We start from the raw sequence: 26,994 nt of genomic DNA on the forward strand, positions 1-26,994 counted from the left end.
AATAAATTTCCAGATTTCATCATATAATCTTAGATCGCGGTTATTTCAATACGTCCCAATCTTTTCATATATAGCAAGTTTTCCAAATATGTCTGATACCATAATATACGTACTACCCCATCTTGGAGCAATATCTTTGCGTGGTCTCTTAAGATTAGCAAAAATTGCATCATATTCATGCGCTCGTGTATTTTTTATGAATTTTCTTATTTCAGAAAGAGTGGCTTCAAACGGCTCAGTAACGTCTTTAGCAGCGAATTAGCAAACGTGCGCTCCACAACACATCTTAGTGCAGATTGTATCAATATTTTTTTCTAACACATTTAACCTTCTTAAACGAAAGACAATAGCAAATAGAATTTGCTATTCTCTTTCGTTTTCGTCATCTTTATTTTTGGAATTTTCAACAAAAACTTCTTCTTCGAGATTGACTCGATCAAGCAAACCGAAATCTTTAAAATCAAACTTTTGTGCTTCCTCGACAAATTCATTACAAATAATCATTTGATGATGCATTTATTTGATACCATCAGAATCTTTGATTATGTTCTTACCTTGATCGGAACAAGTTGAGTAAATATCGTCTACTCCTTTCCCTACTTTCGCAAGCAGAGTAATCAGCTGGTTGGCTAAAACCGTCCCCTAATGTCGTCCGTGCTGAGTTCCCAAAGTTTTATCATGCAATTTTCCGTCTTTTTTATACCGAATACTTCCAGAAAAAACATTCGTATTGAGACGAGACGCTAGATCAAACATTAATGATGGATATACATTTTCTATTTCTTTTCCAATAATTTCATAAATTTGATTAGATTTAAGAATAAATTCTTTTGCTTTCTGACGATTTCACGTCACACCAAAATTTGAAAAGCTTTTCTAATTATTTCATTCTTTCCCATGCCATCAGCAACCGTCATTGGCAAGTTTCTCATTAGAATTGACTTTATAAAATCTCTTGCTGTATCGTTAACATCAAAGTCATACTTAACGGTTCTACGTGAAACAAAAACAGCAACTTTTTCAACGTTATCATGATTTTTATTTTGAAATCTTTTTCTTTCAAAAATTCCAAGTTCTGTGACAATAACCTTGTGCTTTGAATGCAAATGATTTTTGAGGTGTTTTGTTAATGGTATATCTAACGGTTGTTGGTATATCCAACGGTAAATGGCATATTCTGTTATACCTGGTATACCATGTATATCCTGTATGTTGGTATATCCAACGGTTTCTTAACGGTATATCCAAACATTACCGACAAGAATTGATGACTTTTTTTCTTTACACACTTTGCATTTCCATTTCTTATTTTAAGTCACTTAAAAATATTTTTAAACTCGTTCGTTTTGTATCTTACCTATATGTAGCTTAAATTGTTGTAAACAAATTCTCAGAAAAAAGTTACTTTTTTGAAAAAGTCATTCTTTTTACTTGTTATTAATGACGTGATCTATAATTATTGACAAATTATTGTAACTGATAAAGGTTGCATAATAATATACATCCCATGTAATCTTAATTATCAATTAAGATTACTTTAAAATCAAAAGCACTTAAAATTGTATTTAGTTGTGAATTTGTTAACGGTATATCCAAATATTGACGGTATATCAAACATTTCATTCGGAGTCACATAACAAAAAAACATTAATTCAATACTTTTAAACATTTTAATGATTGCTGTTTGTTTCAACAAACAGCAATTATTAATTTAAAGAAGGAAAAAATTAAGGAATTTAAAGAAGGAAAAAATTTTTATACATTTTGAAAAGAAGAGTTTTTAACAAATAATTAAAATTTTGTCAGTTAGGTTAAAAAAAATATTTTTGTTACAAGATTTTTGCACGAAGTAAGTGTTAGTTATGCAATTCTTTACTTGAATGACGACGGTGAATACGGTCTTAACAAAGTTTTTAATTTCCTTAATTTAAACATTGACTTGAAAAGTTTATTGGCATTTCATTTTTTGTGGTTAATCTCCTTAAATTATTAATTTTAATCATTTTGTTATCGTAAAACTAATTGAAAAATACTACATTCATAAAGAATTAACAAAATTAATTTAATTTGAAGTCAACTTGAATTATATTTTTTTCCAATAATAAAAACTTTTACGAAAGTTTTTTTTGAAAATCAAAGTTTTTGCAACCGAATTTCTAGCTTGTGTTCATATGAAGAGTTTATACCCCGCCTTAGCGTGAACCCGGTGGTTCATAGGCGAGACCTCGCCTAAGCAAGATAATAATTTTACATATGAATGCAATATTAAAGTTGTATAAGTTTTAAAGGAGAGGTGAGATCTCAGTAGTTTTTTTTTATCCCGGTTAGGTGGGATGATTTTTATTCGTATGCACAGCCCCTGAAGCGCGTTTTTCAATTTCAATTCTGTAGCAAAAAAGTTTACTATCAATAAAAAATTTTTTTTGTTAAAGTTGGGATTATTAGAAAAAGTTCAATTCAAACCGACATCAAAATAAGTTAATTTTATTAATTTTTAATAATATTAAAAGATGTTGTGTTTTTCAAATATTTTTACAATATATAATGACTAAAATTAATAATTTAATGTTATGGTCCAAAAATTTACGTTTTAGCGTGACGTAAGGGCGACAAAATATCAAATATTAATCAAAAACTGACAATCTAATTATTTGTAGTTTTTTTTCGATTTTTTTGCTTAAATAAATGGGTGAATAAATGTAAATAAAAATTATGTAATGTAATGTAAATATAAACGCATATAAATAAATCTTATAAGGCCGGGTGAATAAAAATGTGCAATTGCTTTTACTCAGTAATTGATCAGCTTTACGTGAATAAAAACTAAGAAACTTTGCTTAAATTTTAAGTCACGTAAAGTTAAGCAATTCATTCAGTAATTGTTCAGCGGCCGTGTATTCTCATCTCTCCGTTAAACTTAACGGAGCGTTAGTCAAAAATTTCTTTTAAATTACATTAATAAAAAATTTATTTAAAATTATAATTTTTTAAACATAAGTGTTTTATTTTGGTATAAGTTTTATTTTAACGAATTTATATAAATTTCCGTAATTTCTTTACTTAAAAATATTGTAATGAAATTTCAGACAAAAGCTCCGTTAACCCTTTCGTGCCGAAGGCGCACATATGTGCGCCTTTGACATACCAATCAAAACACCTCTCTAAAAGTTAGTTCAACCCTTTTTAGTCTTAAATAATAACCTTTTGTGTTTGTAGACATATAAATTGAGCTTAGGAAATTTGGAACTTTCAATTCCCGGATAGTTTTCATGTTTAAAACACTAAAGATAATTGACAAAAATATGGCTTTGAGAAATAGGATTATAAATGATCCGAATGAAGCTCTTCGAATCCTTGATGAAATGGACGATGTTAGTGATTTGTCTTCTGAGTCTTCAGAGTCTGATGGCAACGAATTCCAAGAAAATAAAACTGATATTTGCTCAACAACAGCTCCATTGACTATGGCATTGTCAGCAAGTCGGTCATCATCATCAGAAATAATTTCATTTTCATCATCTGAAGAATATGTTTGTTTCGAAGATGATTCAACAGAAAAAATAGGTGTGGATTTTTCTATTATTAATTCAGGAACTAATAATAAAGGACTCTATACAATAGCATTTGTTGGTAACAATGGTACTGTAAATAATAAAAGAAAAATCCGTGAACAACAAACAAGTAAACAACTTCATACCATTAAGAAGCCTAATATTAGTAAAGATAATAGAGAATGGAAAAAAATTAAAACTATTAGAACTATTATTCCATTTATAGCAACACCAGGACCAACATTTAGAAGATCTGCAATACCTAATTGTGATGGAAATATCAAACCAATCCATCTCTTTGAATTGTTCTTTGATAATGCTTTAATACAAAAACTTGTCGCTGAAACAAATAACTACCATTCAAGAAGGTTACAATCTTCTCCGATAAAGCATAGAATCTTATGGGTCGATGTTACATCAAATGATATCAAAGTATTTATAGCAATCTGTTTAGCCATGGGAATATTAAAACTTCCTCGTATCCATGATTACTGGAGACAAAAGCAATGGTTTTTTGCTATTTCATCTTTTAGTAAAGTAATGTCTCGTGATCGATTTAGACAAATTCACCGTTACCTTCATTTTTGCAACGAGACAGCTGCAATACCAAGGGGTAATGAAGGTTACGACAAACTTTTCAAGGTACGTATGTTGCTAGATGGCCTTTGTCCTAAATTCAGAAATCTTTATAAACCAAAAAGAGACATTTGCATTGATGAGAGTATGATATCTTTTAAAGGAAGAATCTCTTTCCGACAATTTATTCCAAGCAAACGTACAAGATTTGGAATAAAAGCTTGGGTAATGGCAGAGTCAGCTACCGGGTACATATCAGAATTCTTGATTTACACTGGAAAAGATATTGATGGACTAAGGACATGATCTTGCAGGAACTGTTGTCCGTCAACTAACCCAACATGTTTTAAAACAAGGATACCATCTATATTTAGATAACTATTACACCAAAGTTGGTTTGCTTCAGTATCTTTATGAGAATAAAGTTTATGCAACAGGTACTGCACGAGTTGATTGCAGCCAATTTCCCAAGGAGATTATAATGAAAACAAAAATGAAGTTGCAACGCGGGTATAGTGATTGGCGAATGTGTGGTCCAGTTTTAGCGCAGGTCTGGATTGACAGCAAGCCTGTTCATATACTTTCAACAATTCTCTATCCAAATTATGACGATGAAGTTGCAAACAGTACGATATATGTAAAGCGGAAAGGAAAAAATGGGGCAGTTGGTGGAATAAATGTTCCATGCCCCCCTGCAATTAAAGATTACAATGCCAACATGGGTGGTATAGATTCAGCAGACCAAATCATGAAGTATTATAATTGTGGAAGAAAATCAAGTAAATGGTATAGGCGAATCTTTTGCCACCTATTGGAAATATGTGTTCATAATGCATTTGTATTAGAGCCTTGGTTTACTGACCAGCGTGCCCGCAGTCATCAAAGTTTTCGTGAGGAACTTATTGATCAAGTAATAGGAAGTACTAGTTCTAAGAATAGTGGGAGACCTAGTAATTCAAATGAAGACATTGCACTACGACATACAAATGTTGGAGTTCATAAACCTTTGGTGAACGATAAGCCAAGAGATTGCAAAAATTGTTCTGAAAATGTTCGAAAAACTACTTTAGTTGGTCAGTCCCAGTGCCATTCAAAAGGTATTCGTAGATCACGTGTTTTTTTTTCATTATGCAATATCCATTTATGCCTTGATTTAGTCTCTAATTGTTGGAATATGTGGCATTCATAGATTTATTTTTAAAATTATATATATATATATAATTACTTGTGTTGACTAAATATAATAAATAAAATAGCTTGAAAATTTTTTCTTTGCTTTAAACAAAGTGTGGGCTTGTTATTTTCTACTTATCTAAATAAGGAAAGTATCCCATTAAATTAGTTACTTTTCCTTATAGGTACTTTTAATATTTTTATTGAATAACAAAATTAGGTAAAAAAAATAAAAATTTACGTCACCAGAGAAAAATGTTATTTATTTATTTTCTAGTTATCTATATTAGAAAAAAAACCCATCAAATGAAAGGTGAATAAATTTTGCACCGTTCTACAAGCCTTTAATCACTTCTAAAACAATATAGCTAGCTATTTGAAAGACTTCATTAGCAAATATTTAAAAGTCGCAATGCTACTTCATCAATATGAAATAATGTCGACGTCATCAGTTCAATTTTTTTACTTTTTTAATTTAATTTTCGGATTCTAAATTTTGCCTGCTTTCCAATTATATATACTTTGTTTAACTTATTTTGTAAGGAAACCCATCTATTTAAGTGTTTACGTGGCATAGTATTGCGTTTTTTAAATCGCCTAAATAAATTCCGTTACGAAAGGGTTAAGCTTAGCGGAGAGATGAGAATACGGCCGCAGCTTTACGTGAATAAAAAGTTATTTAAATTCCTAGAGTTTTTATTTACGTAAAGCTGACCAATTACTAAGTAAAAGCAATTGCTCATTTTTATTCACCTTGCCTATAACACAGGCCAACAAAAAAAAAAATTTTTTTCTGGTGCCGAGCAAACAATTTGTTTTTTGTATAGCATTTCTCATTTTGATTTCAAATATGTAACTCTTTTTTTACCATCACGTCAAGTTGTAAAGATATTTAGGTTCAAATCTTAAGTATTTAGGGTAAAGTCCCTAATATTGTCGAAAAAAAAGTGATTCAAAAGTATGTCAACCTGGGTCTCAAAAGAAGCGTATTTTCATAGAGATTTTAGAAAACATAAATATTTTTTCTTAGAATTTATTGACAAAAAAAATATGTGAAAAAATGCTAAAGACTCTTAAAAAAATTTCAACAGAATGTTATTCAGCAATAATACAAAAAATACTTATTTTCATTACAAATGAATAACATTTTAAAAATCTCTATGAAAATATGCTTCTTTTGAGACCCAGGTTGACATACTTTTGAATCACTTTTTTTTCGACATTATTAGGGACTTTACCCTAAATACTTAAGATTTGAACCTAAATATCTTTACAACTTGACCTGATGGTAAAAAAAGAGTTACATATTTGAAATCAAAATGAGAAATGCTATATAATAAATAAAATAGCTTGAAAATACTTCCGCCTCCGATTTGGCGGCCACAGCCAGAAGGGAGGCAGAAGCTATTGGAGGCGGCCTCCAAATGGTTTAATCTCCAAAGTTTTTTTCTAAATATTTTGCCTCCAAAAAAAAAGAATCTGGCTGCGACCGCCAATAAATCCGGCCGCCGGAAACCACTTGAGTCGCAATAAAAAACATTTTGCCGCTAAAAATTAATCAGGAGGCAGCCACCGTCTGCTGCGGAAGAAAAATGGAGGCGAGGTTTACGCCGTTTATTAACACTAAGAAAAAGTCAAACAAACGATAATTATCTACTAGTTATATATTTTTTTCAGCGTAATACCAGTAACAAAAGCAAATGGCCATTATGACTTATAATGTCTCAATAAGTTCTATTTACTCGATTGAAGAAACAAAACATTTTATACCAAGTGCTTTATAAAGGAAAAAGTTTAAAAAAAGCTACAGTTATGCAATAATAATAATAACCTTGTTCAATAGAAAAATATATGAAATTCGAAACATAAATAACATTTACTAACATAATTTAAATCGTAAAACTTTAATTACATTAGAATTATGTCAATTAAATAAATTACACCTTTAAAATCAAAAATCATTGCAACATAATTATGTTGTTATAGAAACAATAGTTATTAAAAAATGGTAAAATTGTTAATTAGATTCCATGAAATTTTTGAAAAATGGTAAAAAGTTCTACTAGTATGGATTATTGGAAAACTTCACTTTTAAAAGTTAGTGAGATGAAAACGCTGCGCACTTTTTCTGGCAGTCTAACTGCCCACGTAATTTTCTCTAGATTATATTGGTTACAAAATGCCTAATGCCTTCATTACTTGAAAACGAGGCAAGAAATCGTTGAATATCATTCGGTGAAATATTTCGTGTCGAAGATTATGATTTAAATGAGGTTGAGGACCGTGCGGACATACTACTGGTGACTTAATTAACTAAAGGGTGAATCTATTTTACTTCTTCAAGCCCGGATGTGTTGCTAGTTGAAGAGTTAGATGAAATACTATCAGGATCAACCTAAAAATAATAATAATAAAAAAGACTTAGTTAAGAGACTGATTTTAAAAACTTTAAATCTTAAAAATTTATAAGTCTATGGTAAAACTTTTATTATTACATTTAAAAAATCGTTTCCATCCATCGATCGAGATCTATTCATATTTGCTCTATAATAAAAGAATTTTTTTATTAATTTTCTAAACAAAGACAACAAAACTATTCAAGATAACAACTCAAGATAAAATTATTCAAGTTAAGAATTTAAGATAAAACTATTCAAGGTAACAAAACTACTCAACATAGTTCATATATTGTAGCACTAAAAATGATTTTTAAACGAAAACCAAAGAAAAAAATTTACCTCAGTTGGTCTTCAGATGGAGGCGAAGACTGGTATGAACTTAAAGGACGGGATGGTCGGAATATTGTCGGCACTCGTAATTTTTCATCACCCTAAACAAGTTACAAAACTTGAAATAAATATCTGCAAGACAACTGACTTAAAACATGTCGAAGACTTTTGTAAGACTTAAAAACGTCCTGCAAACGTTTATGTACCAGCAAAAGCTTTAACCCCAAAACTAGAGTTGTGGAGTTATGAAATAAGTAATTGGTTATTTCATAACCCCAAAACTAGAGGGTTATGAAACAACCAATTATTTATTTCATAACCCCGCATGGGGTTATGAAATAAATTATTTATTTCACAAACATGTGGTTTGTGAAATAAATAATTGCTCTCAATTATTTAAATTTTTTTGAGATGTACACACAGATACATACATTTAATGTTCTAAAAAAAAGAATAAAAACGACGCTTATTCTTTACAAATAAATCTAATTATCTGGTTTCATTATGTAAAACTCTTTTGCCCCCTATTTCTTATGGTTGAGCTAAATAAAGGGTAACATGATGTATTTACCGGTAAATTATTACTTTTGCAACCAATGCATCTCAGATATATATATATATATATATATATATATATATATATATATATATATATATATATATATATATATATATATATATATAAACACACACACACACACAGCAAATAATTGTACCACTGGAATTTCTTTAAGAATTTGCAGGCTATCTCCAGGACCCATATGTTGCACATGACTGAAATTTGATGGCCCTGATATGAGTTTTGATACAAGATCTGCTTCTTCTGCCCTTAAGCTGTCTCTGGTTTTAACAGACAAACGTTTTTTTGTGGTAGATTTAATTCGATATATAGCTGCTACTTGACGTTTTACTAGACTTGTTTTAATTGCCAACTCTAAAGAACCCAAAACACAAAAAATAAATTTTTTTAAAATGGTTAAGAAAAAAAAATTCTTAAAAAAAATTAGCAGTTAAAAAATTTTTAAAAGAATAAATTTTGACCCTCATCAATATTTTCTCTTTTTAAGTACACCATGACATGATGCTCTGGAGTAGCTGAAAGGCTCAGCATACCATTCATTGATAATGGCACCACCTAGTAAAGATAAGTTAAATTTTAATTAAAAAAAGTATATTGTTAAAGTTTTTATCACTCATAGAGAATTGCTATGGCTACAATTTCTATAGTAACTCTGATAAACTAACATAAAACTTTATAATACAATTAGTGAGAGACCAAGAGATATCATCTTTACGTGGCATAATAACATCAAGAGCTAACATAAATTAAAGTATGATGCAACCTACTTTAAAATCAGATAAAATAAAAAAAATATCATTAATAATATACAAAACGCTTTTAAAAATCAGTTCCATTTTTTCAATTCAGACCCATTTTGAAATAGTAATATAATAATTATATATTATTGATATATACTTATAATCAATCAATTAATTTATATGTTCTGAAATAGTTGTTACATTTACGGAAGTTTACAAATAGTACATGTACTAATCTTAAGTAAAAACCTTGCAAATAAAAGCTAATAAATATATCGTTCATGCTAATAGTAAAATTAATCGTCTACGGCAGTAACAAAACGAACATTAAAAGTTGAAGGAGTAAAAATACTACTACTACTACTACTACTAATAATAAAAGTGCTAGTAGTAACAATAATAACAATACAATGATTAAAGTAAAATAATAATAATAAAAATAAAATGATAAAAGTAAAAGCAAGTAAACAATCATAACAAAAATAATAGTAATTTAGTATTAGTTATATAGACACACACATATATAGACACATACAAATACATATATACAAACACACATACACACTTATGTTCACAAACACATATAAACACATATATTTATATCCCCCTGTATTTATATTCAGGTGTGAATACAATAATTGTATACATACACACAATATACACACATATATAGATTCGTATATACATACACACAAATATACGTATATACACACGTACATATACATACATAAGCATACATAAACACATACATACATATATACGCATATACAAACGTAAATACATGTACACACATTTAATAATATTATATATGTGTATTATATATGTATATATTATATACACATACAAATATATACGCATACACATATACAGTATTGGACAAAACATTTGCAACCAACATCAAACAATGCTAAAAAGTGTTCCTAATTTTACATGTCTTAAAAATGTAACAAACTATACTACCAGACCAAACAGTTCAGGAGTCTGGAGTCATAGCATGCCATGACAAGAGCAACCAGCTGACAGGTGACAGCACACAGGCAGAATTTTGTTGACAAGTGCCATTTTGCAGCGGACAAAACAAGTGCAACTTTTTTGGTTTGTTTCATTTTCTTAAGTCTGGTCCATGTCAACGTCATGGAAGTTTTTTAATAATTAAAGGAAGTATCCAGAAGTTTCCAGAAGCATGCAGAAGTTTCCAAAAAAATGCATCTGAAAGCATCCAGAAATATCCAGAAACACTCAGAAGCATCCAGAAGCTTCCAGAAGCATCCAGACGCATCCAGAAGCTTCCAGAAGCATCGAAAAGAAGCATCTAGAATCTTCCAGAACAGGTTCACACAGGTTCATTTTACTATATAAGAGACATGTAAATCGACATGTAATTCAGTCAGTATATGGAAGTCAATCGGTCAGTATTATCAAGACAATTTATCGAAGTGAGTTTTATCAAAGTGTTTTATCGAAGAACATCAATACAAGAAGTGAAATACAACAAGTGTTTCATTACATCAATACAGTCCACATCCAACCAAGACATTGTGTTCCACAGAGCATTATTGTATCATTACAAGGTAAATGTAACAAGGTAAGCCTTGAGAAGCGTGATAGTTTATTTTTATTATTTTTATGACTTCAAGTACAAAAATGGCTCCCGACAGTCTTGGATTGGAACTAAGAAAGAAAATTATTGGCGATTACGTAAGTGGAATGTCACAAAAAAGTATTTGTGATAAATATCGCGTGAAAAAATGGATCGTATCAAGACTATGTTTTAAACATCGTTCTACGGGGAAGTTGGCAGCAGATAACAAAGGTGGAAGACCGCGTTCCACCACTTCTAGAGAGGATTATATGATCGTCAGATCCGTCAAGAAGGATCCCTGGATATCATCAGTCGAGACACAAAAGCAATTAGAGCTGCCTGTATCGGACCGAACAATCAGACAACGTGTTGTTAAAGCCGGATTGTTTTCTCGCTGATTTCACTAAAAAACCAGAAGAAAAGACTCCTGTTTGCTACATCTCATATTGACTGGAATGTGCAGAAATGGCGAACTGTTCTGTTCAGTGATGAATCAAAGTTCAACATCATCGGGAGCGATGGCATTTGCCGTGTACGTCAACCGGCAGGAAAACGCCTCGATTTACGTTACTGCAATAAGACCGTGAAGCATGGTGGAGGTAATGCAATGGTCTGGCAGTGTTTTTCTGCTATTGGTCTAGGTCCAATACATCGAAACGATGGAATAATGGACCGTTTCATGTATAAAAATATCCTGAAAGATGTTATGTTACCTCATGCTGAATGGAATATGCCAATAAAATGGGTTTTTCAGCAAGACAACGATCCGAAACACACTGCAAAAGTAGTCAAGCAGTGGTATCAAGACAACCATCTATCGGTGATGGATTGGCCGCCTCAATCTCCGGATCTCAACCCTATCGAGAACCTGTGGGAGATCCTCAACCGCAGAATTAATCGTGAAGGTGTTCGTAATAAGGATCAACTGTTTGAACAAATCCAAAAGGCCTGGGCAGCGATTCCACAAAGTTTCATTGATCACCTGATCGAATCTATGCCTCAAAGATGCAAGGCTATGATCAACAACAAAGGATTCGCCACAAAATATTGATAGCGAAATACAGCTTGGTCAACATTTTGTCGAGTTGCACTTATTTTGTCCAGAAGGAAATCAACTTTTTTTAATACTTTTGATTAATTTATTAATTTTCGTGTACAAATAATGAACTTTGTGATGAATAAAACTTGAAGAACTTTGTCTCTAAACAGTTACATAGTTATTTCTCTAAATTGAAAAAATGCAGCACTTTTATATAAAGAAACTAAATTAGCATTATTTGGTTGCACTTGTTTTGTCCGATACTGTATATATATAATCACACACAAATATACACACACATATATATATACTTATATATATATACACATTTAAATATATACAAACATACACATGCACACATAAAAATCCATGCATACATATACACATTAGGGTTATAACTTTTTTCAACCCCATGCTCCTGTACTGTAGTTTGATGAACTTTTACCTAAAAAGCATGAAATGAACTATTATTTGCATATCTTTTGAAAAAAGTTCACCCAACCATTGAAAAATTGATTTTGACATAAGTACTATTATGTATTCCTAGTGGGCATAAGGCATGTTTATAACGTCTAAAACACATATTAAAACACGTTAATACATATTTTAAATGTTTAAAATATGTGTTGTGCCCACTGGATTACATAGTAGTTATATCAAAATCGATTTTTCAATGGTGGGGTGAACTTTTTCAAAAGATATTCAAATAATAGTTCATTTCATGCTTTTTAGGTAAAAGTTCATCAAACTACAGTACAGAGGCATGGAGTTGAAAAAAAGTCATAACCCTAATACACATACATTAGGGGTATAAAATAAAAAATAATTATAAGACTTTTAAATGAGCATGTCACCTAGTTATGAGCTTATATATTTTGAAAAAAATGGCAATAATTTGAAGGGACATCCTTTTAAAAAACTCACACACCAAATAAATTATAGTTCCTAAGGGATTGTCCATAAATTATACAATGCTGAATTTATTTTAAAAACGGAAGTAAACAGATCTTAAGCTCTTTTATGTGGCAATTTTTATAAAATTTAATGCACTATTTTAATTTTTGATTTAACTTAATGCTCTGCGAGGGAAAACTTTTTTGTTTTGTTTATTAGTGAAATTGAGCATGGTGTAATTTAATCTAATCAAATAATAAATTGCATAAAGGATTGCAAGTTCAGTTATTACACAACCATTCAATATATTAAACAAAAGTTCTATAACAACCAAAATATCAAGAGACATATGGAAAATAAATTCGATTCACTTTGAGAAAAATAAAAGATTATGTAAGAGTAAATCTCAAGAATCATTAGAAACAATATGTAAAATGCCAATAAATTGGCAAATAATTAACGAATACACCAGCTTGGCATCACACTGTAAAAATGTGAAAGGACGAATAAAGAAAATTTTAGATGAATGTTTAGAACTATGGGCTAATTTGAAGAATAATAAGGAAATTGATTAAAAAGAGACAAATAGAAATCAAAAAATCAGGCACTTATAGCTTTGATGGTTTATTAGTAATAACAAAAGAGGATGGACTTCGATTACATTCTGAAGATAAAAGTCTTTATTTAAAGCAATTAGAGAAATCTGGTAGAGTTGGATGTACTACAATGAAGCCTGATGATCCTAAAAAAATACATACTTTTAAGAAAATTAAAATTGGAAACCTTCCATCAACATCAGTTCTGAATGAATACAGAGTGGAAAAAGAAAGTAGTAATGAGTCAGTAAGTGACAGTGGCAGTGATGATTTATGAGGATCTATAAAAATGATCTTGCAAATTTTAACACTAGGAAAACAAGTGGCGTGATAAAGAGATTAATGACACATTTTGAAGGTGATGGCTTTCAGAAACCTCTGAAAGTTGGTTTTCAACACCATATATTAGATCAATTATCAAAGTTATGTCTGGATGACTTTTTTGAAGGTAATACCAATTCACCTGAACTGTCATTTTACTTTGTTGAAGCAAAAAGCAGTAAATATGACTATTTAACATTGAACTTTGACAATAGTGATGTACAATCGAAGGAGAATGAACTGAAATGGAGAGATGACATGCGGTTTTTGAAGCATCTGATTAATGTAGTGAAATACTAATATTGGAATGAAAAGAAATTTTCCTAAGGTTAATTTTAAAAGTTTACCAAATATTAGCCCATCTAGATTGAAATCCCAGGCAATTTATTTACTACTTGCTCACATAGTAATTCCTTCAGACAGACAACAACTTGAGATGGCAGTTTTTTAAACCAAATGTTTAACCCTGAAAATGGTAAAGAATTGGAGGAAGCAATTAAAGATCATCCAAAGGCTATCAATACATTCACAAAGTTTTGGTGTGATATTCCTTCGCCTATAGACGCAAGGGTCTAACATTTGTGCCAAACGAGCACTTTGCAAATCTGAAGAAACTTTGTATTTGAATATTTATTAACAAATCTCAATTATAGCAAATGCAAACCTTTTTAGTTAATGTAGTTTTATCAATATAGTTTTTTAAGCATTTTAATATTTTGTTAATTTTATCAATATAGTTTATTTACGTAATATATATATATTTATTACTTATTTGAACATAAATTATTATTTTAAGACAGAGCGGAAAACATTTTACTTCAAATTACCAGTAAAGAATTTCTAGGCGTATTTTTTATGTGATTAACAGCTTTTGGCTCGGCTTTCTAGAGGGTTAGTGCATGAGTTTTGTTCTAGAAATATTAAAATGAAACTAAATTCTCTTAATTATTTACAACACACATACACAACCAATGCATACATATTCACATACATACATATATACTCAGATTTATTCACATGCGCTTATTAGAAACACTTATACAAAGATACTAAATCTAAAGATATGTATCTTTAAATTTATTAACTGTATTTGATTAGGAAGAAATAGAATAGGTTACTCTTAAAAATATAGATTGAATGGAGAGCTTTTAGGTCATAGGGAAGGTTATTCCAAGATTTTATACTTTGGTTTTTCATGGACTTATATCCATAAGTAACATAACGATGTTTTAAGACTGCAAGATTCAGATTATTAATTGATCGAAGATAATATTGATTATTTGCATTTTTGGGGAAGAAATTGTTGAAGGTAAGAGGTAGGTTTTTGTGTTGGTGATTCCAGACAAACTGGCAATTCAAGAATTGAACAAGGTCACATAGTTTAAGGATCTTAGAAGTAAGAAAAAGCACATTAGGATTGAATTTGTAATTCTAAAAATGTATTATTTTTAAAGCTTTGTTTTGAAGATGGGATATTCTTAAAACTGCCTGTTGTTGAGATTGTCCCCATATTTGACAAGCATATTATATGATTTTTTGGCCACTTAATCTGAAGTTTAAAATTTTTATTGATTTTTGTTTTATTAGATTTAAATATGACCAGTTCAGTTTAGTACAGTTGAGGGAAAGCCTTAAGGGACACTGTTGGAACAGTGTTATTAAGGGACACTGTTGGAACAATTTATTTGAGTAGATTTTGAGTCATTGACTGAGACAAACTGAGAACTGTTGTGAAGATAGGAACCATTTAAGAGGTATTCCTCTGATTCCATAATATTCTAATTTCTTGAGTAGGATAGAATGATCTACTGTATCAAAAGCCTTTTGTAGATCTACAAAGACACCACATGCAAAGTTTTTATCATCAAGAGCTTTTCTAATTGACTCAGTAATTTTAATAAGTGAGTGAGTTGTGGAATGATTAGCATGAAACCCATACTGGTGTTTGTAAAGGCATTTAAATTTATTCAAAAATGCATAGAGCCTCTTATGCATAGCTTTTTCAAAGAGTTTGCTTAAGTTTGAAAGAAGAGAGATAGGTCAGTAGTTAGACATACCCATTGTAGAACCATTTTTTAAATATTGGAATGACTTCAGCAACTTTGAAAGCATCTGGGAATAAACCATTTTGAAATGAGTTATTTATAATAGATGAGTTTCTGTGCGACCTCACATCTTTTTGTAAACAACATGCGCGCGTATACTTGTAGGTAGAAAAAATAAAAACGCAAGAACTTTAATATGTTTCTTGTATTTCTTTTATGCCCTAAAATCAATATTTCCTTTAAAAAACTATTGAAAGATTAATAATTGAAATTAATTACAAAATTTTTAAACAAATTTTGTAATTAATTTCAATTATTAATCTTTAATAATTTTCGTTTAAAAAATTTTTAAAACAGATGTTCTTGTATAAGTTTTAAACTCATTTTAAATTTAAAAATTGCTCTTGTCTTGCAATTTTTCTACTCTTTTTAAATATATTTTGTTTCTAGAAGTCAACAATAACACCTAATTTTTCAAAACAGTTAACAATTAGTTAACTGAGGCTGATTTTCTTGTATTCTCTGCTGCAGTTAAAGGTGAACAAAGTTTCAGTTTAATAATTCAAAAAAATCTTATTCTCAAAATGATTGATATATCGACAATAAATAGTAGGAAAGTTTACTGTATATGCTAAAGACCAAGTTTCGGAAAAAATGATACCATGCAATTTTGTTAACTGCAAATATGAATGGTTTCATTACGCTTGTCTTGGACTAAAAAGAGCTCCAAAAAGTACTAATTGGTTTTGTAAAGAATGTAAAACCAAGCAATAAACAATAACAAATATTACTCTCCTTTAATATGTATTTAAAACTGTAACTAAAAGTAACTACACTCATATTGAGATTTACAAGAGCACAAATAATAATCATAATATCATCTAATAAATCCACTTGACTGATTGGCACAGTCATATGAATAATGCAAAACTTTTTTATTTAACCAATCATTCTTTCCACATGTATGCGAGCATTAGATATCTGTCTAGATTAATATAATTTTTAACTCTTTCAAAGAGCCACATAAATGTAGTTTGAGACAAGCCTGAAAAAAAATTCTTTTGTTTATCTGTTAGATTTTGGTATGAAATATATTTATTATAGTCTGGTCTGGCATTATTTTTTTTTAAGTTCAATAATTTCATTAGATTTCTCAATCAATTCATTTCTGTATTGCATTAACTGAAAGTTAAGAGTTTCCACTTCTGCTTTATAAGTATCATGCTGACAAAATTTAGAAATAGCTGACTTGTCATTTAGTGGATTTATGTCAATATTTATATTATTGTTATAGTAATTGAGCTCTATATCATTCGATTGGCTAGATGGCAGTATTATTTTTTTAAAAGATTGTTTTTTACAAAAGGCTTTATAGCAATCTTTTCTTGTCCTTTAATTTTAATAAACTAGAAATCGGAGCAGCTCCATGGTGATTAAATACAGATAGACTCCAGTCAATGTCAGATGGGTCATCAGAACGTTTCCCTAAAATATATAATAAGTTTTTTTTACAATTGACATTATCTAATTAAATTAATAAATGTACCAAATATTATAAATTATTAATTTAAAGAATGTTATTAAATGTATTACTATGCATATTGTTTTATTAGCAACATTCATCAAAGGACATACCTGATACAAAATGTGCACTGCATACTCGTTCTTTACTAGTTTTTTCACTTTCCCAACTGTCCCAATCCTTACGATTAATAGCTTTATTCCAATCTATTTGTCTTCTTTTCATGATGGAAATTTATAAATTTTTAATCCACATTAATTTTTAAATTTGTTTGAGCAACCAACTGCATAACAAGTGGTTGGCATAATTTACTTTTTGTTAAATCATACCTACATACATACATACAAAACATACAAACATACAAATATCTCAATATTTTTACTGAAAAATTTCCGATTATTTGTTTTTCTACCTACAAGTTTGCGCGCGCATCTTTTTTTGAAAAACATTTGAAACTCATCTATACTGAGAGGTTTAGAAATTATGTCTGGAATGAGTTTAGGAAAGAATGTAGGAAGGCTATTAGGACCTAAGCTTTTTCCAGTTCTAAAAGTGGTTTTAATAAGATATAATAGAGATTTCATTCTCTGTGAACGGATATATACATATACATATAAATATATATATATATATAAAAATATATATAAATCTATATATATATATATATATATATATATATATATATATATATATATATATATATATATATATATATATATATATATATATATATATATATATATATATATATATATATATATATATACACACACACACACACAGTAGAATCTCTCTAATTCGAATTTTATGGGGAAAAATAAAAGTTCCAATTAGAGAGACTTTCGAATTATAGAAAGTTGATATTTCTTAAATGCATTTCACGGTGACTTAGCATTTAATCGAATTATGGAGGTTTTTGAATTAAGGAGATTCGAATTAGAGAGATTGTACCGTTTAAATATATTTTAAGTACCATTATTTATGCGTTTTTTTGCTTTTATTAACATTACTTAGAAGTTTTATTTGTTATTTATTAGTTTACATACATGTATATGTATATATTTATATCTGTTTTGTATTTTAAAAAATGGGAGGAGATGCAATTCTATAATATTTATAAAACCATATATAATATTTTAATATAATATATGCACAGAAAAAACTATAACACTAAAAACATTTGCGTTATGTCTACTGTTGTGTTAATAAAAAATATGTCTAAAGCATTATGTCACCCAAAACTATTTGTGTGTATATATATATACATATATATATATATATATATATATATATATATATATAATTTTTAACTTGTTACGTTAAAAATTTCATTCATATCAAAATAACATTATAAAAATATTTGTAAAAAAAAACATTAAAAAATTTGATTTGAACCTAATTACGCATTATAAAACGAAAACTACCAATATGTTTCTTTAAAATATAACAAGTATTTTTTTTAAATTGCATTATACTTCCCCTATTACATTTTTTTTTATTGTTATGTTTTCAATAAGCTAGCATTCTGAATCATTTAAACATAGGAAAAAGTTTCAGTATAAATAATTATATTTGAAAAAATCAAACTTGGACCACTTTAGTATGCAGCTATTAATGTGAAATACAATATTTATAACATAAATCACCTTCAAAATTTGCAGTGTTTGTATCCAAGACGATGTTGTTACTTCAAAAACATCAACACCACGGTCTGTATATGTCAATAAAAATGGTTTGGAGAATGCTAAAAAAATCAAAATCAAAAACATCAACACCACGGTCTGTATATGTCAATAAAAATGGTTCGGAGAATGCTAAAAAAATCAAAATCAAAAACATCGACATCAGAGATCAACATCAACATCATAAGTAGCAAAAAAAGATATTCAAAATAATAAAGATTAACAAAGTGTTTCAGGTCTTTCTGGTTTGAAATGAGATTTTTATAGATAGATTTTATGTCAAATGTAACATAATACATCAAGTATTGAAAGAAAATGATTTATAACTCAAAATAGTTCCTATTGAAACTTATTCATGTTTTACTAACTTAAAAATAGAAAATTTAGTTTTACAAAAATTGATATCCGTTTATATTTTTTTTAACTGTTTTTTATTTAGATCTTAAAGTTTTTATTTAACAATTGTGTGTGAACTTTTATTATTATTTAAAAACTGTTTATATAATAAATTTTAAAATTTATATTAAACAATTTTTGTTTGAACTTTATTTTCTATTATATAAAGTTTTCACAGTAAAGTAATGTTAATGATATTATTGATGTTAAAGATGATAATGACGCTGATGGCAATAATGTTGAATGCTAGAAAAACAAACTTAACTAAATACATAAACATTTTTTACCAATAGCAAAATATTACCTAAATAATTTACAGGCGTGGGATAAGCTATCTCATTAGGTCTTGATCTTATACCATTTATATTAACATAGAATGCTAACTCTATAAAATAAACATCTTTTTGTAATACTAAAAATAAATTAAAAAAAATAAAATTAAAGTATTATTGAATAAATTGAACTTTTAACTTATAAAAATAGGTAACCTTTAAAGCAGAGTAGATATTCATCAGCAGATACTTCAGCTGCTAGTAATGCATCTGTATGCATAGATGACATAAACTTTAAAGATGAATCTTCATTATTGATAAGTTCTTATAAGAAAAGTAATACCAAGTTTACTTTTACAATTATATCCACGTAAAATTTAACAACAATTATGTAAAACAAAAAAATTTCTCACTGATTGGAGGACTTTCTTTTAGAATATCTATCATCACAAATCCTGATGGATAACCAACCAACAACTTGTTATTATATATTCCCACCCATTGACAAGAAAAGTTAAATGGAACATCCTATGATAAAATAATGTGTTAATATAAATTGAAGCATAAAAGAAAATTAAAAAAAAAGAAAAAAAGTTCAATTATAAAAAAATTTACCCGCATCTTGCGATAACGTGTCTTAGTTCTGTTTAGTTCATAAAGAATAGCACTTTTTTTTTGAGCCACACATAAGCATGTGCAGCTACTTTGACGAATACTGCCCACTGTGAAAAAGAGGGCCCCTATAAGACGAATGAGTAAAAAAAAAAAAGTTTTGTATAATATAATTAAAAAAAAACAAAAGCATTTTAGAAAACAATAAAAATTCAAAACAAGTTATAGCATTAAAATAAATTTCAAAACAAAGTGCAAATATATAGAAATAAAAAAGAAAAAATAACAGTTAGCAGAAGACTTATAGTACACACTTATAAGCACAGTAATAGAATTTAACTGTGCTGAATAACAAGTCCAACAAGTTTGAGGTTTGGTAAATATAAATAAGAGATCAGTAAGAGTGTTACCATTTATCTCAGTAAGAGTGTTACTATTTACCTCAGTAAGAGTGTTACCATTCATCTCAGTATGAGTGTTAACATTCATCTCAGTAAGAGTGTTAATATTTATCTCAGTAAGAGTGTTAACATTCATCTCAGTAAGAGTATTAACATTCATCTCAGTAAAAGTGTTAACATTCATCTCAGTAAGAGTTTTAACATTAATCTCAGTAAGAATGTTAACATCAATAATATTGTAATAATTATTAGCAGTAAAAAACTTTTTTGGAGTTTAAAATTGTTGGGGCTATTAAATTCACCATCAACTACAAGCCCCAAGTTTTCAAACGAGAGACACATTTATGATCAATTTGACACATTTATGATCAACCTGTTCTTAGCAATTGAAAAGTGATTGTCAAGACTGGAGTATTATACTCCAGTCTTGACAATCACTTTTATATAATACTGTGGGTAAAAAGGAATGATTCAAAAATTTAAAAATTTTTCCTAAATAACGGGTGATGCGGAAGTTATCAGACAAATCCTAATTTCATTATTTGAGCATAATTTTTGTGGTTTTATGCGTAGGCATAAACGTTCTATAAAATATAAACTTTATTATTTGAAACACAATTATTTAAAATGAGGTTAAATGCAGCTGAACGAGAATCTTTTCGAAAGCAACTAAAAATGTTTTTTGTAAATAAACCTAATATAAAAAAAAAAAAAAATCGTAAATCATTTTGAAAAGGAAGGATTTGCTCGAAGTACAATATATGATAACCTAAAAAGACTTGAAACTGTTCAATCGTTATCTGATAGAAAGCACCCTGGTTGTCCGACATCCTGGACTAGAGAAAAGAAAGCCGAATTAGCGAGACTTGTCAACAATCAAAAAGGGGTCAGTTAGAGAAAAATAGGTATTAAATTCGGTGTAAATCAATCGACAATTGGTCGTCAGTTAAAAAAAATGAATTTTAAATATAGAAAACGTGAAAACACTCCAAAATACACTATAGAACAACAAATAAAGGCAAAGAAAAGAAGCAGGAAACTAGTTAACCAACTCTATAACACAAAATCGCTTCTAGTCATCAATGACGAAAAATACTTTTGTTTTGCAGGGAACAACATGCCTGGAAATTCTGGATACTACACAAACAACAAAAAGACATGCTCAGAAAGTGTTTGTTTTATAGGAAAAGAGAAATTTCCAAAAAAATTATTAATGTGGATAGCCATATCTGACCGTGGTATGTCCAAGCCATTGTTTCGCACTTCCAAGGCTGTAGCGATCATTTCATCAATCTATATTAATGAATGTTTAGAAAAACGACTTCTTCCGTTTATTCACAAGTATCATGGAGACTTTAACTATTTATTTTGGCCAGATTTAGCAAGTTCTCATTATTCTAAAGATTCTCTAAATTGGATGGACCAATATGTCTATTACGTTGATAAAGAATCCAATCCCCCAAATGTGTCTCAAGCACGACCAATTGAAAATTTTTGGGGACATTTGGCACAGAAGGTTTACAAGGGAGATTGGCAAGCTTCAACAGAGCAAGTTTTGATTGATCACATTAAACTAAAACTACAAGAAATGGATTTAAACTTTTTACAGTCGCATATGAAAGGCGTCAGAGCAAAGTTGAGATCAATTGCAGATGGTGGTGTTTTTTCATATAAAAAATAATATATTTTTATTAAAAGATAAATGCTTTATTTAAAAAAATATAATAGTAGTTTGTTTTTTTATTTATAAAGAAGTTATTGACGTTTTTATTTTGTCCGATAACTTCCGCATCACCCGTTACACTATATGATAAGAGCTTATAAAACAAAACAGTAGCAGTAGAATGAAAAGAACAAAATCTGTATTGATCATCAGAAAATAAAATGTTAGGAAAAAGATAAAACATAACTTATAATAGTTAGAAGTCCGAACCACATTGTCATTTTCCAGTAGGCAGGAAAATAAGATTGAATTAAGTACTCAGGAAAGCTTGATATAGGGTTTAAAGAGTATAAAAATAAAATTCACAAAAACACTTTGGTATGACTTTTAAAGAAACATTATACATATTATGTTTTCAAACAACAGAAAAACAGACCGCAAAGCTGTAGAAGAAGCTATAAAAAAATTCCAGACCACATACTGTAGATAAAAACTAGCGAGAAATTTAGCATTATAGCTTAGGCTCCAAGTTTCTATTATTTAAGTAATAGAAATTCGGAGCCAATGCTATAAACATAAAGTTTTTTTTTGATAAAACAGGTTACGGTTTTGCATAAAAAGCAACAACAACAACAACAAAAAAATCTATTGTTATAAATATTACATTATCCATTATGTGGTCTGGATAATGTATTATCTTACATTATTCAGACCACAAGCTGTAGATGAAAGTAAGTGAGAAATAAGATTGTGGTCATTAAACTCAAAAGATGAACTTAATGAGAGTTCTGCCTTGGGAGGGGTAACAAGATTAGATCTATGTAAAAAATGGAATGTTACACTAGAGATTTTTCTTAAGAAGCTCTAAAACCTAACCTCAGATAAAATGCAAGATTTTGGAATGAAGTTTGGCATCAGACAATACCTATTAACTAAACTGGATGCGATGATAAAAAGAGCATTGTTCTTAAGAGAATTATTTTTATGAAAAAGATAAAAGAAATGATTAAACTAGAAATAGCATCTGTATAAGAGAACACCATCAGATAATGTATGAGTTGACTTGAAAATTAACAAAAACCTACCATTCATTTAGAATGGAAAGACAAAGGACAATAGCCTAAAGACCATTAGGTTAAGACAAGCAAAAACTTTGGTAAGATACAAGACACAAATCAAGGAGTAAAGTTGATAAAACCAGCCTCTCAGTGAGCTGCCACAATGTTCAAAAAAACTTTCAACCAACCTTAGAACCATTAAACTTAAGAGATAACAGAAAAAGTTGCATAAGCACTACTAGGGAGGGATAAGCAAAAAACCTATAATTAGAATCATAAAGATCAAGATAGAGTTAATTGCTCTAGGTAGGAAACAATGTAACACAGGTTTACATTTACACCAGTCAGATAAGGAAGGAAAATAAAGGATTATGAAAGGTAAAAAGGGAAAAATGTTTTGTAATAAAATTTTAAATAATTAAAAATAAATGATTATTTTAGAGTTAAAAAATATCAACAAAAAGTTTTTTTTTGATGATGGTGGTATCTAACCTTTATGAAGATTAGTTGTGAAACAAAAGGTTAAAATAACTTAAAATTTTTGACCCAACTGAAATTTATTGAATAAAGTTTTCTACTACTTTACAAGAAAAATTAAATAAAAAATAAATTAAATCTAAAACCAACGTAAAGGTCAAAATCTACACTAGTCTATTAGATCAGAAAGTGTTGCAAGGTAAAAAAAAGGTAAATTACAAGAAAGTTTTAATTTTAACAAGTTGCAGGTTGCAAAGGTAACATATAACATTTTAAACATTAAAAAAAATTTTTTTAGTTACCCTTTGAGTCAGGTATTTTTATTGGCTCAATTTCTAGACCTTCTACTACTGACAAAGAGTATAAACTTATGTAGCGTTGTTTGCCTAAAATAAAAAAAATTTAATCATTTACTAAAGTAATTTATGTCTGCTTATGTTTTAATTTTAAAATCTTTTTAAAATCAGTATCATTATGTAAAAAAAGTTAAAATAAAATTTACCTGACAAAACAATAAGTAACTGATCTGCATGGACCATTTCTATTTGTACAACCTTTTTAGTCTCATCAATTCGTGTCAAAGATTCTTTACCAAGGTGATAAGAATAAAGTCCTTCTTCAGAACCACATACAATTCTTGTGATATCTATAACAGCTGCACAAACAGTTGTTCGTAAAATAGGTATGTTTTCAACAATGTCACGAGTTACATATTTATTCTGGAATCAAAAACAAATAAACAAAATAAAAACCTAGATGATATAAAATTAAAAAATAAACAAAAAAAAAACAAAAAAACAAAACAAAAAACAAAAAAAAACTAAACCATTTATACCTTACGTTCTGAACCATGACACTTATTGTACAACCCTGCTAACTCCTGTAATGTACCAATCCACTTTTGGTGGTCGATTTCTTTATCACAAAGTACAAGTTGTTCATAATTAAAACCATTTGTTGATTTCCCAACACAAATCTATAAATATCAAAACACAAAACATAGTAATAAATGAAAAGGACAATTTTAAAGTTTATGTTGATTAGATTCTTTGTAAAAAATTAAAGTATGAAAAATACCTTGAAAATATTGTTTATATCTGATTTCTTTGCGTGTATGACATCAGAAACAAGAACACTTGACACTGAAAAATCTTCATCTCTATATTTATATATATATAAAAATGTTTTTAAAACAAATATTAATATTATATTAATCTAAACTATCAATAAAAAACCATAACACTTAAAAATAAAGTTAAAAATGTAAAAATGAATACATAAAAATAATAAAGTTCAATGATCTGAGATGATTTTTCAGCTCACCATCATAATATATGCATATAATATATATAATATTATTTCAAATCTCAATCAAATAAATAAATTGACATTAAGTAGCTTAAAAATAAGATTGACATTAAGTGCAGAGTAGCCTTGAAAATAGTGATCTGTGGTGATCTCTAGAAATAGCTTACTTCACTAGACTAAAAATCATTTCATATACAAGATGTGACACTTATTGGAACAATTGTTTATCTTGATTCTTCTAAGTTATAACAGTAAATCCTCCCTCTCATTTTTCTTTTTTATTACTCTGTATTATTTTAAACTAAAAAAATAACCATTATGGTTTTTTATACTTTAAACTCTTCAACCCCTAACCCTTCAAACCCTATCTTAAATATCATGTGCAAAAGCTACATTAAAAAAAAAAGAAAGATTGAATAACTGGAAAGACAATACATTGAAGCATTAGTAAAGGGTAATCTAAACTATTACCTAAACAATTGTATGTATGCATGTATATATACATACTCACACAAAATAATACTTGTATTTTACTGTTTGTTTATGTCCATATGAGATGACATATAAAAAGATATGTAATGAAAATAAGCGGATATTCTTTACTTTTTTATTTACCTTAAAAAAAAACAACCAACCTCATATCAATTACTTCTAGGATTGTATTTGTAGGTGTTTTATCATTGACAGTTTCATAAAAGAGAACTTTGAAATCACAAACAACTGCAAAAGCTCTTATCCAGCCTCTTTTAATACCCCCTGGTTTTGGAATCTAAAATTATTTTTTTCTTTGTAACTCATTTTACCATATATGGTCAAAATTATAGCTAACAATAAATTATGCAAATTATATAAATGGAAAATCAAAAATGGAAAATTAAAAAAAGAAGGACTAAAAGGTTCAAAATTTTTTTTAAATAAAATGATTGATGAATACATGGTAAATAAAGATTAAAAAAATTACCTTGACCAGACCTTCATAAGCTGTTCCTGCACCTGTGTTTGGATCAATGCCAAGAGGTTGATTTGTTACTATAACATATATATATATACTTATATACATATATACATCATTAAACGGTTGAAAAAGGTAAAAGCTAAATATAAAGTCAGCATACATAAATGTTGAGGAGCTGGGCATGACTTCACAGCTTCTTTTATACAATGCATGTGACAGTTATAACCGCAAGCTAAAATAAATTTTTCAAAAAGTTTTTATATTAACAAACATTAGTATTTACTTTGATAGTAACTACTAATGTGATGTTATTTTTGTTTTTAAAATAAACTAAAATAACATCATATTAGTATTTACTATCAAATAAATAAACATAAGAGTCATATAGTGTACTTTTAAAAAAACATATAACTTTTTATTTTATTTAAAAAAAGATGTATCAGAATAATTTTCAAAAAAAAAAAAAAAAAATTTTTAATATAATAAAAATGTTATTTTAAGGCTAACAAAATCATGAAAAAAAATTTTGGTATAATTTAACTCAGTAAACATTCGACTATCTTATTATACACCAACATAGACATTTCACGGTACATACATATGCACAACACCAAGACGCACTTTTGACAGACTTTTTTTGAACTAATTAAATGTCTTTGTTTTATCTCATCCTTTATATTTCCTATATACGATACTACTTTTATGTGTGCTGTTATTTTTTTGTGAGTACTTACACAACAGAACTACGGTTAAATATATAATTTAACCAAACATGTTTCCACAGAAAAATATGTTTGTTTCTGAAATATGTCTAAGCTAGCT

General features: G+C 28.6%; 2 protein-coding genes across 2 annotated transcripts in view; one reads left to right on the top strand and one right to left on the bottom strand.

Annotated features, from left to right (window-relative positions):
- Positions 1-4,608: 4,608 nt before the first annotated feature.
- On the top strand, positions 4,609-5,316 carry LOC136081136 (piggyBac transposable element-derived protein 4-like). The gene has a single exon (XM_065798428.1). It carries the CDS (start codon positions 4,609-4,611, stop codon positions 5,314-5,316), a length of 708 nt encoding a protein of 235 aa, XP_065654500.1.
- Positions 5,317-7,062: 1,746 nt separating this feature from the next.
- Positions 7,063-26,994, bottom strand: part of LOC100213759 (serine/threonine-protein kinase MRCK alpha) — a 76,821-nt gene continuing 56,889 nt past the window's right edge. Inside the window, exons 29-45 of the mRNA XM_065799036.1 lie at positions 26,333-26,404; positions 26,179-26,246; positions 25,853-25,986; positions 24,987-25,068; positions 24,745-24,885; positions 24,412-24,628; positions 24,212-24,295; positions 20,314-20,438; positions 20,112-20,226; positions 19,915-20,022; positions 19,731-19,811; positions 18,995-19,092; positions 9,071-9,164; positions 8,746-8,963; positions 8,039-8,130; positions 7,796-7,844; positions 7,063-7,695 (exon numbers count right to left, since the gene is read on the bottom strand). Coding sequence (XP_065655108.1) covers positions 7,627-7,695; positions 7,796-7,844; positions 8,039-8,130; positions 8,746-8,963; positions 9,071-9,164; positions 18,995-19,092; positions 19,731-19,811; positions 19,915-20,022; positions 20,112-20,226; positions 20,314-20,438; positions 24,212-24,295; positions 24,412-24,628; positions 24,745-24,885; positions 24,987-25,068; positions 25,853-25,986; positions 26,179-26,246; positions 26,333-26,404 — 1,847 coding nt within the window. The 3' untranslated portion in view covers positions 7,063-7,626. The remainder of the gene's footprint in view (positions 7,696-7,795; positions 7,845-8,038; positions 8,131-8,745; positions 8,964-9,070; positions 9,165-18,994; positions 19,093-19,730; positions 19,812-19,914; positions 20,023-20,111; positions 20,227-20,313; positions 20,439-24,211; positions 24,296-24,411; positions 24,629-24,744; positions 24,886-24,986; positions 25,069-25,852; positions 25,987-26,178; positions 26,247-26,332; positions 26,405-26,994) is intronic.

This window comes from Hydra vulgaris, chromosome 06 (genome assembly GCF_038396675.1).
Source record: "Hydra vulgaris chromosome 06, alternate assembly HydraT2T_AEP".
NCBI classification, from domain to species: Eukaryota; Metazoa; Cnidaria; class Hydrozoa; order Anthoathecata; family Hydridae; genus Hydra; species Hydra vulgaris.

Coding starts and splice junctions, on each gene's coding strand:
- LOC136081136 (XM_065798428.1), top strand. CDS start 4,609: ATGAAAACAAAAATGAAGTTGCAACGCGGGTATAGTGATTGGCGAATG.